We start from the raw sequence: 13,953 nt of genomic DNA, 5'->3' as shown, positions 1-13,953 counted from the left end.
AAGAAAGAAAGAAAGAAAGAAAGAAAGAAAGAAAGAAAGAAAGAAAGAAAGAAAGAAAGAAAGAAAGAAAGAAAGAAAAAGGAGGATTTTTTTGTTTTTATTTCTAATTTCTTACAACTATGATGTCAAATTTGTCCATGTTGCTGCACTTCAAGAGAGATAACAGAGCCTGTGAATCTGTTCATTGTTCTTCCTGTTACTTTACCAAAATAATTTTTATCCATTAAAATTTCTTCCTGATATCTAGTCTATCTACCCTCTCCAAATCTACCCTCTTCCAGTTTAAAACCATTTCCCCTTGTCCTGTCTGAAATACTTCAGTTTAAACTTCTCTAGGGTACATTAACACTTTGTGAAAATAATGCAGAATGAAAAAAGTCCTTGAAAGTTTCAGAAAGATTAGCTGAGAAAAAAATTACTTGCATATTTTCATATCTTGGCATACCATATTTTTGAGAAAGAAGAAATGTCAAGAAGTATTTAAAGTGTGAATCAAAACATATCCTTTTCCACTGGCTGAAATATTTCCTATTTACATAATGAAGCAGCTGTTTGACCCTATCTCTATCAATGCATATCCCTTCATTTTATCATCTTTGACAGATAAATGATGTACAAAGAAGTGGCAATGGCATGTGGCTCAAAACAAGTTTTTTGTTTGTTTGTTTTCAATCTGCCCGCACCAATCATCGTGATCTTATGGGATGTGCACTGAAGCAGCTCCTGGTCCCTCTCAGAACAAACTAGCATTTTGGTCAGAAAATGAGGTGAGTCCTTGAGTCTGCCCTGTATCAGTGAGGATCCCACTATTACTCCCTAAAGCCCAGAAACTACATAGGAGGCAAATCGTGATGGAAAATGCGAAGTAAAACTGCTGCCAGGGACTCAGCAGATCAAATGGTCAGCAAAGATATCTTCTTCAAAACAAGTGAAGTCATAGGGGCAATATACTTAGAGAGACCTGGAATTCTTTCAGCTTATTCTGGAAAAGCCTGAAGGTGAATGTTCAGCTCTAGCAGCTGTAAACTACTTGGATTTTAATAGATGATAAGATGCTTATTTGCATACTTGGAGGTGTAAGCAGTCCTTCAGTATGAATAGCTTGCCAATGGAAACATGAATTCTGCATTGTTAGACCAGTTTCAATTAGTGTATTTTACCTTTTATGAAGCATCTGGAAACAGCAAGTCCCAAAAGCCACCAGTATTAACAGTAGTAGTGGTATAGTGGGTATTACGACATAAATTAGATTTGGAATTATACCTACAAGACAAAAAGTTCTCATTAATGCCTCTCATGTTGAAATACTCTTGACAATGTGAGTAAAAGTCTGGAATAAACTATCAAAAATACATTATCTTACACAGAATGTTTATGTATTCCTTCTATAGGAAAAGCCAGGAAAAGATGAGTCAATAAAATCAATAATAAAATAGTTTCCCCAGTGAAATGTAAAACATACCTTAAGGTTTTAAATTTTGACATTTCCATTGTATGTCAGTACAAGATTTCCAAACTTGTGATTGAAAATTCAAGTATTTAAAAGAGTACATTTCTAGTCTATTATTTCTGCAATACATATAACCTTTTGACTTAGTTACTCTTATATACTGGATTCCAGATGCACAGGACTACTAAAGAAACAACCCCTGCTCTTTCTCCCAATTCCCCTTGAAAGACATACATAAAATGTCCTCAGCTAACATGAAGACAGATAAAAGCTAAAAGTGCTTCCCTGCAGATCCCTGAGCAAATTTTGCAAAAGCAAAATTACTCTGTTATCTGCCTAGAATAGAACATGGGGCTTACAGATTGCAGGAAGCATATGTTTCTTAGTAACTATATGCCAATGTTTTATAACAGTATACACCTAAGGTACGTACTATGGAGACTTTCTTATCCATTGTGCTCTTTTGAAAATATTTGTATGTGCAAGAATAAATGTGAATGTTCAGGCTAGGTTTCTTTATTTGTATTAGTCTTTGTACAGTTTGTAGAAAATACTTGCATCATTTTCAAAATAGAGTTCATCAATATGTCTATTCCCCTGGAGGTGCAAACAGTCAGTTAGGAAACTGGCTCAAATCCAACCAGTAAGTGCAGAAAGGGAGTGCCAACTTTCCGTAATACCATGCTGTATCGTGTGAGAACCTGAGTTGCACCCTGGAGACGTGCAGTTCCTTGAATTAAGGCCTTGCTACAACCCTTCAAGAACAGCAGGACTCTGCTCAAGACATAATTTGCTAAGTGAGCATCCAAGAGCATTACAGCAAGCTCCCACTCAGCATTTAGCATTCCTTAAAACATGAGGTTCTTGGGAGATGCATGACACAGGGCTTATTCAACAGATAAGTGAGAACTCTGTGCCCTATCTGTTAGGAAAGATTCCTTAGTGCCTTCTTTGTGATCCCTGGGTATAAGGTATAACAGATATGTACCTTGTGTTACTTGTAGGAGAAGAGAATAGGAGGCAAAGAACCAACGCTATCATAGCTCTAGATGGAGATCCTCCATAGCTGGATGAAAGCTAGTGAAATCTTGTATCTTCATAGAGATCACTGGGGTCACAGCATCACTGCAGATTTTAATGGCTGCTGAACTGCCATTAAAAGGTTTGGATCAAAATTTGGGGATACGTGGAAATATTTTATTTCCAGAGCTACAAACAGGACAAAGTAGAACTCTTGAGCTGTTATTCAAAGAATTCTTCAGAGCATCTCCTGAGGCAATAGATTGTTCTTCTCACTGACAATAATGGAAATTATTAATAATTTAAATAAGTCTACTGTTAAATGTTCTTAGCATATCATTACATTCTTATTACCTGTTTCAGTGGCTATAACATGATACTGATCTTCTGGTTTGTTTGTGTCATATGGATTTCCTGCTGGCACCGTTGGAAAAATCCCTAAAAAGAATATCAGACCTGTTAGGAAATCAACATGCACAAAATAGAGCTGTTACACTGTTTAAAAATTTAACCACAATTACATTTTAATTTCTATTAGAAAAAAGAAATTTTTCTGGATTAAACTGACAGAAGTAAATCTGTAAATAGGATTTTGTTGCAAAATTGGGATTTCATCTGGAACAGGAATTATGACCAGAAGTATGTGAATGATAGCCATATTCACTATTAGTCTCCAAGATATATCTTTCATATGTTCCAGTACTAGCCTATACCTGATAAACTTAAGTAATTTTGCAGGTTCCTGTAAGTTATTCTTATCATTACACATTTATTATTGCAATTCAATTAAATGTTTCAAAATTTCTTACCGTAATCTGGCTCTGCTCTGTCTCCTAATTCTTTTTCTAAGACATTGTCTGTTAAATCAATATTTGAAATCAATCGTTGAAGAAAGAATGTGTGTAATAAAACAGATACTTTCATTATTTTGCATGCAGCATCACAGAAATAGATTTATCCTCCAAAACAATAGTTGCTTAATTTTTCAGCAGCATTACCAATGATTATTTGCAAACTAGAGTAAATTTTCTTCTACTTCATACATTTTCCTCTGCTGAGAAAAGGGTTACAGTTCATTCTAGTTCCAATTCTTGATGGCATCTGCTAAATTATTACAAAATTACTGAATCTTTTAATTCTTTTGCTGAATAAGACTCTTAACATATCCAAAGTTTCATTTACATAGATGATACTAAGGCAATATAAGAGGAAGTGTTCTTGATTAATACTTAAATCTATTCATTTTTTAAATATAATAATTAAAGAATTTCAGACTTAAAAAAACAGTAATGGGTAGTGAATTCTAACGTTATACATAGGGAAGTGAAATTACCAAAAGGCAAAGGATAGTATCACATTCCTTGTAATGTGTAAGAAACCAGAGGAGCAATTCATGGCTTTGAGCTGCACTGCGGAGGTTTGCAAGTTTACTTATAGTGACCATTATAGCTAAAATTTTATGAAGATTACAGAAATAATAATCTCATTTCAAAAGGATGAGCGTAGGAGTGGAATCTGCATGATTGATGGGATAAAATAATTAATGTTATGTCAATATGTCTATATAATAGTGCTACTAGCCTGCAGTTCTAAGTGTCCTCATTATCACAAAATGCTGAGAGAAATCAAGGGGGCATAAACACCTACTAGAGCAAAAGGTCATATTTGGCCATAAGTAAAGAAAGATATCAAAACACCACTGAAAATTGAATTGATCACTCTAGATAGTAGACAAGAAGATGAGTTTTTAATGTGATAGCATAATCAAACATACAGGAGATGGACGGGAAAAAATGCAGTTGCTATTATCAACCTATAATGAAATTCAAGATCACCGAATGATCAATATCATTTAAAAGCAAACCAAACACTGCAACAGCATGGTTAAAAAATGAATGTATGACTTGAACATGCTTGAGTGTGAATGCCTAATGAAGGACTGCCCTGAACCTACTGCTAGTAAAATTAGGCACAACTTTGTCATCGCCACTTACAACCTTTCCATTTTGGCCTACACCATATATTCTAAACAGATGATAATGTTGTGAAAAACAATACATTTACATAATAAAGTGAAATTCAATATTTGTGTGCCACTGTAATACTACTAGTAAACTGGCAGTGTTGCAGTAAATAGCTGAAGTTTAAGTTATTAGAGCTATTTGGAGAGGAAAGCGAGGTTTTTCATAAGTCTTACGTATGGGTTTTAGGTAGCATATGTAGTTTTCTTACACCATGGTATTACCTTTAGGTAATGAAGGAAATGTTATATACCCATTTATATGCATTTATACATCTATTCTTTTCCTCCATGTGATACAAAAATACATTTCTGGAGAATAGTCTGTTTTGCTAGCTAGCATAATTGCAGCAGCATGGAAGGTAAATAGCTACAATTTTGCAGTACTGTATTTAGCTACATAACAATGCCAATCTTAATAATTATGTATATATTGTTTGCGTTATTGATACAATGTTCCTTATTATACAAGAGTAACCTATTTCTACATGGTGAAAGAAATATAAATTCATTTTCTTTGTTACTTTTATCCTTTTGCTTTCTGCTAACCCCAAACACCCAGCATTGTTTTTTTTAATGGAGAAAGCAATAGAAGTTAATAAATCTTTATCACACCGTAGCTAGAATGGTAAGTAGTTTGCTGTTGTGGAATGATGATTTCATTTACATTTCCGAGTTTTTAAAGTCATGAAATATACTCAAAACTGCACTATTTTAATCCAACCTGCATTTTCTGACACAAAAAGTATTGTTATTTTAATAACAAAACGTGTTTTATTCTCTTATTTCAAATCAGCTTTGATCAGCTGTAGAAGTGGTAAGGCTTTATATGTCACAATTCCTTGAATGGCTCATGTGACTGAGATGATCACTGATCGCCGTAAGACAACAATAGTCATTACTAATTTTAGAAGCAGTAACAGATTTTGGAGAGTAGAGTTGTGAAATATGTGGATATATCTAGCCTTCCAAGTATTTAATATCTACTTACAATATTAATTGGCATTAAAAATGCCATTATGGCAATAGCCAATGAGAGAACTGTCTATCCACGAAAGCTGGTGGAAGAAAATAGCCTGGATCAATGACTGTGATCATTACTAGATCATGAATACAGAAAAAGCAGGTAGGAAATTACACAGAATTTGGTGGGTTAAACAGCTGTTAAAAGTAGGATTTTATATTAATTCTGACTTGGAGCTTAGTTTTTGAAAAGCAAAAACACTATATATTATTTGAAGAAATGTGCATGATCCTGCTGAAAAACATGGTTTGATTTTCTGTAGGTACCATCAAAAGCAAAACCTGTTACAGGTTCAACTTCAAAGTTTACTTCTCATGTCTTTTTACTGATTGCACAGTATTCTAGTTCATAGTTCACATTTCCTCTGCTGAACCTATATCATGTCTGAAGTACATCGCATAAGACTTGGGTTTTTTCTGCCACCATCTGCAGATGAAGACTTTTTTTCCTACCGTTCTTTCTTTCATTAAAACAATACTGTTAGAAATAATTATCATATATAAGTTGATACAGAATTTCAGAGGTACGAAACTGCAAAAACGGCTTAAATTTTTGTGGTAGGATCAAGAGATGGTTTGACCATCCTACATGAGAGCAAGTAGGGAAAGGAAAAAATGGCCGTTTAGAATAATTTTTTGAAGAGTAAACTAGTAAATAAATTAAATCAGTGTAATCCTGAGAAGGAAAGATAGCGAATCTTGAAAAAACATTCTTCTTTAACACAGATAGTTTTACTTAAAACACCACTAGCCTTGATAAATTGCAACTCCAATTAATGTCAGCTCTGTCACTCACTCTCCAAAGGAATCGGTAACATTGACAAGTCTAATAGTGCGGCCAGAAAACATTTGCAGCTTCCTTCACAAAACAAGAGGCAATAGATTTTCTAAGGAAAAACCCCATCTGTGAGAGATGACTTTAGTTTCACCTACCTGGACCATACTTGCAGATAAAATTGTGCTTCATGTTGCATCTATCATCATTCCATTGATAAAGATACGGCCCTCCCAGACCAGGGTTTGCAGTTGGCTGATGATACATGACAACACAGGCTTCACTTCCACAGGAAGGCTCATCTGTATACCAATTTCTAGCAGTAAATAAATAAAAACTTTCAAATTTTGACAATAAAATTAATCAGAATATCAAGGAGAACAGTTAATATCAATAAAAAAAAGTGACTTCATCTTCTTCAATGATTAACAGCATTTCCCACAACACCTCTATAAAAGGCATTTAAAACCCGGACTGCAAATTTCTGGATCTTAAAGTTCTGATCAAAACCATCACTGTATAAATAACATTCTATTAGAAATAACACTGCTCTTTTACTCGTTTTCATTCCTATTTGACTCTTAACAGATCCCCTTTGTCCTGAGGCCTGTGAGCTGCTGTTTTTCTGGCCTTATGCTTAATCATGAAATTAAAGCTTTTTCAAAAGACAGTGTAGAAACAGAACAGTTTGCATTAAGCAACCTGCATTAATTTATTTGCTGGCTAGCTGCTTGACTTGTGGTGGCCAGTCTTGCAGAATTTATTTGAAATGGAAGCAAAGAAAATTGTAGGCTGCCATCTCCTATGCCATCCCTTCACAGATTAAAATTCAAAACCCTGGCTGCCAGCTCTCCCTTGGCTGGAGAAGTTAAGGAGTTATGCTATTAACTTCATAGGGCAGCAAGTGGGTCCCTCCCAACCCAACCCCTTCTGTGATTTTACAATTCTGTGATATTTTTTTTTTTTTACCAGACATTTCACTCTTCATTTGTTTCCATTATACCTGCTCAATAAGCAGCTTTAGAGAATTACCTGAAGGGTGACATACTTCCATCAGCCCAATGGTAGAGGTCAGGGCAAGCACTGGAGGTGGTCAGTCCATCACCACTTCTCCACAATCCAATCCAGAAATCACCATCAGAAATCCCAGAGCCTGACTTAGTGAGGTTCTGTAACATGTTTTCTATTAGTTGCTGCTCAGCTTCACTTTCCAAGCTCAGTAAAGCCCCGCCATCCATTTCACAAGCTTGGCGGGCCTCCTGAAAGCCCACGCGTCTAGATAGGTCCTGGAAATAAGCTATCTTGTAGCAGGAACGCTTGAAGCCACCATAGCACACCTTTTGACCTGAAAAAAAGAAGTAGATATGTGACAAATGTGAAAAAAGGAAAAAAATAAATAAAAAAATACAGCATATCATGAATAAAGGGGTGTAGGTGAGTAGGCACTTATTGTGCCCCCTCCTGAAAGGACTCACAGTAACACAGTGGCACTGCTGAAAACCTTAGCTTGAATTTAACATGGCTCATAATGTACAGTTCATTGGAATCTATGTTTTCTTCCCACGCTCATTAAACTTACTGAGACACTGAAGATTCCCACTTACTTCTAGAAATGCTTCTCTGCTTTTAATGACTGTACCGTTAAGTCCTACTGTTAAAGCTAGAATCTGGAGGGTATTTCATAATTAATGGGCCAACTCCACTTCTCATTGCTAAGGAAAGCTATTTGACCAGAAAAAAAAAAAAAAAAAAAAAAAAAAAATTTTAACTTTTCAGGAAGCTAACTCATTCTTTGTTCTGCCATGTGACCGTGAGAGGCTGCTTTCACAAGGACATAGTTACACATAGTTACTCTCTGCTATGGCATCTCTAAATGCAACCCCTAAGTCCATGCAGAAGGGGAATGCTCCTTAAAGGGTCAATGTCAAAGAAGTGAATGACTTCTTCATTTTAAAAAGAGTTAGTAAAAGCAAGAGGAAGCAATAAACGTATAGACACAAGTCTGACAGGCAAATGTCATGGAGAAAACTAGGAGATAAACATTTGTCTGACACCAACTGGAAGGCAATCAAGAAAATGCATGCAAACAGGACTTTGCAACTGATAAGGATGCAAACCTGGGGGCTCAGGGAGTTGGGGGTTTGCGGAACTGTATACACCAATGATGGACAGTGCAGGGTTAATAAATGGGGAGGAACAGATGAAAAAGGATAAAAAACAGTCATGTAAAATGGGGCCTGGTCAGTGTACTCGGCTGACTGAGCCCTGCAGGTAGTCACTGCAGTCTATCCTGTCTTATTATTAAATTTTTTCTTAACTGTGTATTATAACATTTCACCACAAATATAGGGATGCTCTTAGCATCAGCTCCTAAAGCAGGCAGGGTTTCCACCCCAGCTAGGCTTCTCTCACCACCAGCAGCAGGAGTGATTCTAGTCCTAAAAATCAGTTCTAGGGAGGCACCAGCTTGAGACAAGGGCAGCTCCACATCAGTGGCTGGAGCTGGGCAGTAGAACCCAGCCCCGGTGCCAGCTACTAAGGGGCTGAGTGTCTGTAACTTAACTCAGTGTGCATGAGATGTATATGTAAATTGCTCCACAAGTAATGGCTTCTATTGTAGCTTGCATGGAAACAGACACAAAGAGCACAATGACACTATTTGATACAGCAAATTTTCAGCTATGAAACACTATTTGTCAACATAGCCACCATCTTGTTGCAGCAAGCTTCAAGCTCAGCCTGTGTGTAGGTGATTCATGAAGTAGGTAAGGAGTCTGGGATCTGGGTGGACAGTGGGCACCTGCCAGTACTCAAGGGACCCACAAACGTGCATGCATCAGCCTGAAGAGTGGATCCCACGGGTGGATGCTGTTGAAGGCAGCACCTTGTCTGTAGCTGTTTGTATGATCAGCCTTGTCTGCATGTCTCTGGGACATATGCTCAGTTTTGCTGCATGCTGAACGAACATGCAAGTAAGAAAATGGCAGCCATGTCCTCCAAGTCCAGAGATCCCAAGCACCAGTCTGGACTCTACAAGTCCAGCAAGTCAGGCAGAAGTCCATGAACCAGAGGTGCTGGAGATGGCAGCCATGATCCTAATGTCCCTTAACACAGCAAGAGAAGTTCCAGACATTTGCAGACATCTCAGTGCTATCAAGATGCTGAATAATCCCCATGATGCTTTCAAAAAGCACTGGATCTACTGCATTCACAGAGGGTTTCCCTTCTCTTCTTAGTTAGAAGTGTGGAAAAATATCAGAAGGCAATGACAAAATAATGTTTTTTTCCTTCTAGTTCTTTGGCAGAGAAAGACACCCTTTTCCTGAAAAGGAAAAACAATTATCTTCACCTAGAGGGATTCTCTAGAGCTTATTCAACATGTACAAAATGTGGAATGAGCAGACTCACTAAGCAGTAAGTTTATTTGGTGGACAGAGGAAGGGTTCAAAAGTGAACATAAAGACATGATCACCTCATGACTTTTAGCTAAATCTGAAAGTAACTTCTATTTTTTATATACTACACTTAATTTTTTAATGTTTTCTGTGATTGTTGTGAACCTTCCTCAAAAAATCTGAAACCTTTTTCTTTATGACAGTCTATTATAGTTCACCTAGAGGAAACACTATCAGTAAAAAAAAGCCTTTTACTTAGGCTTAGCAGACAGATTTCTGGAGTTGTCTTTTATCAGCTGTTATCTTGACAAAACAGTGTAGGAACAAGAAAAATCTAATGTAAGGACAAACTTGAGCAATGAATCAGGTTCAGCGACCAGGAGGAGTCTACCTCCTTGGACTTTCTCTGATAATGTCCTGACAACTCTACAGTTTGTCCTTGTTTCTTCACTGATATTTTCCTTCATTCAAATAAGTGAAGAGCCTTGATATCAGTGAATCTACACAGCGCCAAAGTCTAGCTGGGCAAGGCTGCTGAAGAATCAAGGGGAAGACACTTCGTTAGAGATGCATGTAAAATAAGGGGTTTCTTTATAGCACTTCTTTGGAAAAGAAAAAAGAAGAAAAAAAAAAGGGCACCTATTATCAAAATAACAAAGCAATGTCTGAACGTACAGAAGTATGAAATGCAAGATTGAAAGCTGCATATGAAATAACAGCTCAACTTTCATATATAATGTACTTCAAATGTTGCTGGTGTGATCACAAACCTTCTTATTTTCCTCAGGACCTTTGTCTCATTGACAAGATGGAGTGCACAGTAAAGGAGAATTCTGACTCCCATCACTGTGAGTGAGTGACTATGGCTTACTGCCAGAGTACACATATGTACATAGGAGTGCAAACATCCAAAGGCTAGCACTGAATTATGTAAGACAGAAATAATCATTTAAATGGAGATTGGACTCTCCCTGTAACTGAAGATTGAATTCAAAGCTTCAATTCATGAAGTAGAAGCAGATTTATGGAGATTCCTTGGTCCATTGTCTTCTTCATTTTACTTCCCAGACAGCTTTCAGAAAAAAATCTTTTACAACTCCTCTCCTTCTGTGCATATATTTCTCTTTGACAACAAGTAGTAAGTTATGAGCAAATTCAGATAACAAAATATCTCTATCATGGTTTCATTCAAGTAGACCACCAGTTTGACTAGTTTGGTCACTTCAGATGTCAATGTCTCTGCTGCAGCTCTTCCTTTCCTGGGAAAATAACCACCTTTCCCTCCATAGCATCATACTTCCAGCCACCCTGTTCCTCATGTTTCTTGTGTGCCTGAAATGCTCTTTCATGTTCCATTCTCATGCACATTCGCTTTCTTCTGTTACTGAATTGAAGGACCTTTCCAACAGGAGAAATTAGTCTTTGCTGGTCAACTGACCAAGCTTCTTCAGTGTGCTGATCTTCCAGTTAAATGTGTCATTCTCAGTCAGATGTTGCAAGGAGACTCAAGTTACCAAATGGCATGTGATGTTTCTGAGCTGCTATAAAGCCTGTATCCATAAGCTGTAAGCTGCACTGTATGCTCATGCAACTTCAATACTGGACTAGTGTGAACATCTCCATTACTCCCACCAAGCTGAGTAAAACACATAAGGCTGCATGGAGTGAGGAAAAGGACAGGTATTTGTGATGCACTGTGGCAGCAGAACTGTGCAATTGGTGCTACTGTAGCACTTGGTATGTACCTGCTTTGTGCAGCCCAGTAAGTCTGTTAAGCACTCTGAGTAAGGTGCTTTCTTGGGAGGTCCAGAATACAGAAACAAAGGACCAATCTGTACCCTTTGTGTTTATCTGAAATGGTTAGTGAATTAAAACCTTGAAGGATCATCAAGTCAAACTCCCGGCTCCACACAGGACCACCTAAAAATCAAGCCCATGTCTGAGAGCAGAGTTCAAACACTTTTGAACTCCAGGAGGCCCAGTGCTACTACCACTGCCCTGCTCCAGTGCCTCTTAACATTTGTTACTCTCTATACAAAAGAAATGTTACTTCCCTACAGGCTGATCATTTGTGCAAGAATACGTGTCAAAACAAAAATAGAGAAAACAGCAAGCAACCAATAAATATCTGGGTTTAAGACTTATCCTTTAAGAATGAAGTGTAGCAGTGCAGTAAGCTTTCTGGAAGAAGCTCTGAATTTTCTTTTGTTCCAGTTAATTTAGTTCCTGTGTTTAGGCAATGACCCTCTCTGAAGTTTTTCTTTCTTCTTTCAAAGGGGACTTTTATCTGCTGTTGCAGATCTAGTTCAATGTGTTAATGGAAATCTGCAGTCCTACGTTAATAGCCGGCAAATCAGCTGACATTTTAGTGTTAAGAGCATGCTGAGATGTCAAGCATTAAAGCAATATTTTTTACAGCTTTGTCTCTCTACTAATTTATGAACTACAAAGCAAAAATAATTCACTAGTGAAAATGAGAGAATGGACCACACTGTAAAGCAGATAAGTATGGAAACATTAACTATAGTGTTTTTCAAACATCTTTATCAAACATCTTTATAGCTGTCAACACCCTACTGTTAGTTCTAAAACAACATTGGCTATTTCAACTTTATAAGTTTAATTCCAATTTTCCTATCGCAACTGAATTGAAACTAGTTTTACGAGTTGGAATTAATCAGGCTTGGATACTGCTCAACATGAATAAACACAGGTAAGTATGGTCTTTGCAACCTTTCCATAAAGTCTACCCTAGGCTGCTTTAGTTGAAAAAACCTTGAAGAAAAATAATGTTTCATCACAGCGCATCCAGAAAGAAAAAAAAAGATGCAAATGTATTTAGTCCTCCCTCAAGTATGAGACCAAAGATCTAACTAATGCAATAAAGAAAATTTAATAATTTATTCTCACTGCTATCCTTTACAAATGCTCAAATTGGTATTTCAACCAACCCTATCTGACTACCTATAGATACCTATAGATACCTATATCCTTCTTTTCATGGAATCAGTAGGCTCCTTAACTCCTAACTAACCTCCCCTCACCCAAGCAGCTGCCCTCAGACCTTGCTCAGAGGTAGGCATAGAGACAGGCACTTGAATTATTGCCATTAACACTCACATTACCTTTTCATCATCACCAGAGCACCAGAAAGTCTGTTGAGGTTTGAGTGCTGCATTGAACTGACAGAAAGAAAAACTGTTCTCCCACTATTGCACTGCAGAACTACAAGGTTAGAACTCCCAGATGTTCTCATCAGGGAACAAACCTGGAGAAGTTTATAATTTTCTCCTTGTCCTGCACACACCAGCCATAAAGCATAGCTCTACCCCTGGTCCCTCAGCCCTCTCTGCCTTAGCAATTCTATTTGCCTGCTGCAGAGAAGTTGATTTAAAATCCCTTTCTTTCACTTCGTCTCACCATTCCTGCAGCTGAAGAAAGCAAGGGCACAATATCCATGCTAAGAAACATTAAGCACCGTCATGTTACTTTTTCATCCTTAGGTGTCTCAGCGTCTCCCTAATAAAATACTTCGATAACAACATTGAAATAAATCTAGCTTTTAGTTCAAATATTGATACTTACTTAAAACATTTCTGCAGACAAAGCAAGAAAGGAGATCTCCTTTAAGAAAAGGAATAGCGAACAAATACTAGGTACTTCAATCAGGAATATCTCTGCTATGTTTTAATAGTGGTTCCTCATTTGAAAGAAACAATAGGTTCCTTTAGGTTTATCATGATAGAATTTATAGCAATGTCACTAACAACAAAGCTTACTGATAGTATCCATCTCAAAGAGCCACGTCTGCAAGTGCCAGCTACATCCCTATGGGCCATGAGAGGCACAAGGTTTATCCTGTGTCATGAACATGACTCAGCTTGAAGTTTTGGAAATCCCAGGTAAAAGACAAGCTCCCTACTTGTAAATCCCATCTCCCTCTTGAACATTGTTGACTAAGCTACAACCCAAGGCTCAGTTCAGCTACAATTAGCACTCATCTAGATTTGTGGTAACAGTAGCTGAATGCATACAGCATAAAGAGAAAAAACGGACGTACAAAGCCTGCTCTAGAAAGTCCATTATGTTTTCATATGGTGACTTATAAGATAATGAATTTAGCTGAAAACACAGAGGAACGTTTGGTGCAAACACATGTGGAACAGTCAACACTAACCAAAGTCCCAAAGACCAGAATGAGGCTAACAGAGGCCTCTGAAAGTATAGTAATAAAGACATGGAGACTTAAAGAGATAAAAAAAAAATAATA

At 37.2% G+C, this 13,953-nt stretch overlaps 1 protein-coding gene across 1 annotated transcript in view; it reads right to left on the bottom strand.

Moving 5' to 3' along the window:
• Positions 1–10,727, bottom strand: part of CHODL (chondrolectin) — a 14,156-nt gene extending 3,429 nt beyond the window's left edge. Inside the window, 5 exon segments of the mRNA XM_042809753.1 lie at positions 1,161–1,263; positions 2,825–2,908; positions 6,447–6,604; positions 7,321–7,639; positions 10,646–10,727. Of these exon segments, the coding sequence (XP_042665687.1) occupies positions 1,161–1,263; positions 2,825–2,908; positions 6,447–6,604; positions 7,321–7,639; positions 10,646–10,727 (746 nt within the window).
• Between the last annotated feature and the right edge of the window lie 3,226 nt (positions 10,728–13,953).

Source organism: Centrocercus urophasianus, unplaced genomic scaffold (genome assembly GCF_019232065.1).
Source record: "Centrocercus urophasianus isolate 14NV4802_14NV808 unplaced genomic scaffold, USGS_Curo_1.0 seq_12, whole genome shotgun sequence".
Taxonomy (NCBI): Eukaryota; Metazoa; Chordata; class Aves; order Galliformes; family Phasianidae; genus Centrocercus; species Centrocercus urophasianus.
The sequence above is the reverse complement of the archived record's forward strand: the minus strand, read 5'-3'. Positions and strand labels throughout refer to the sequence as shown.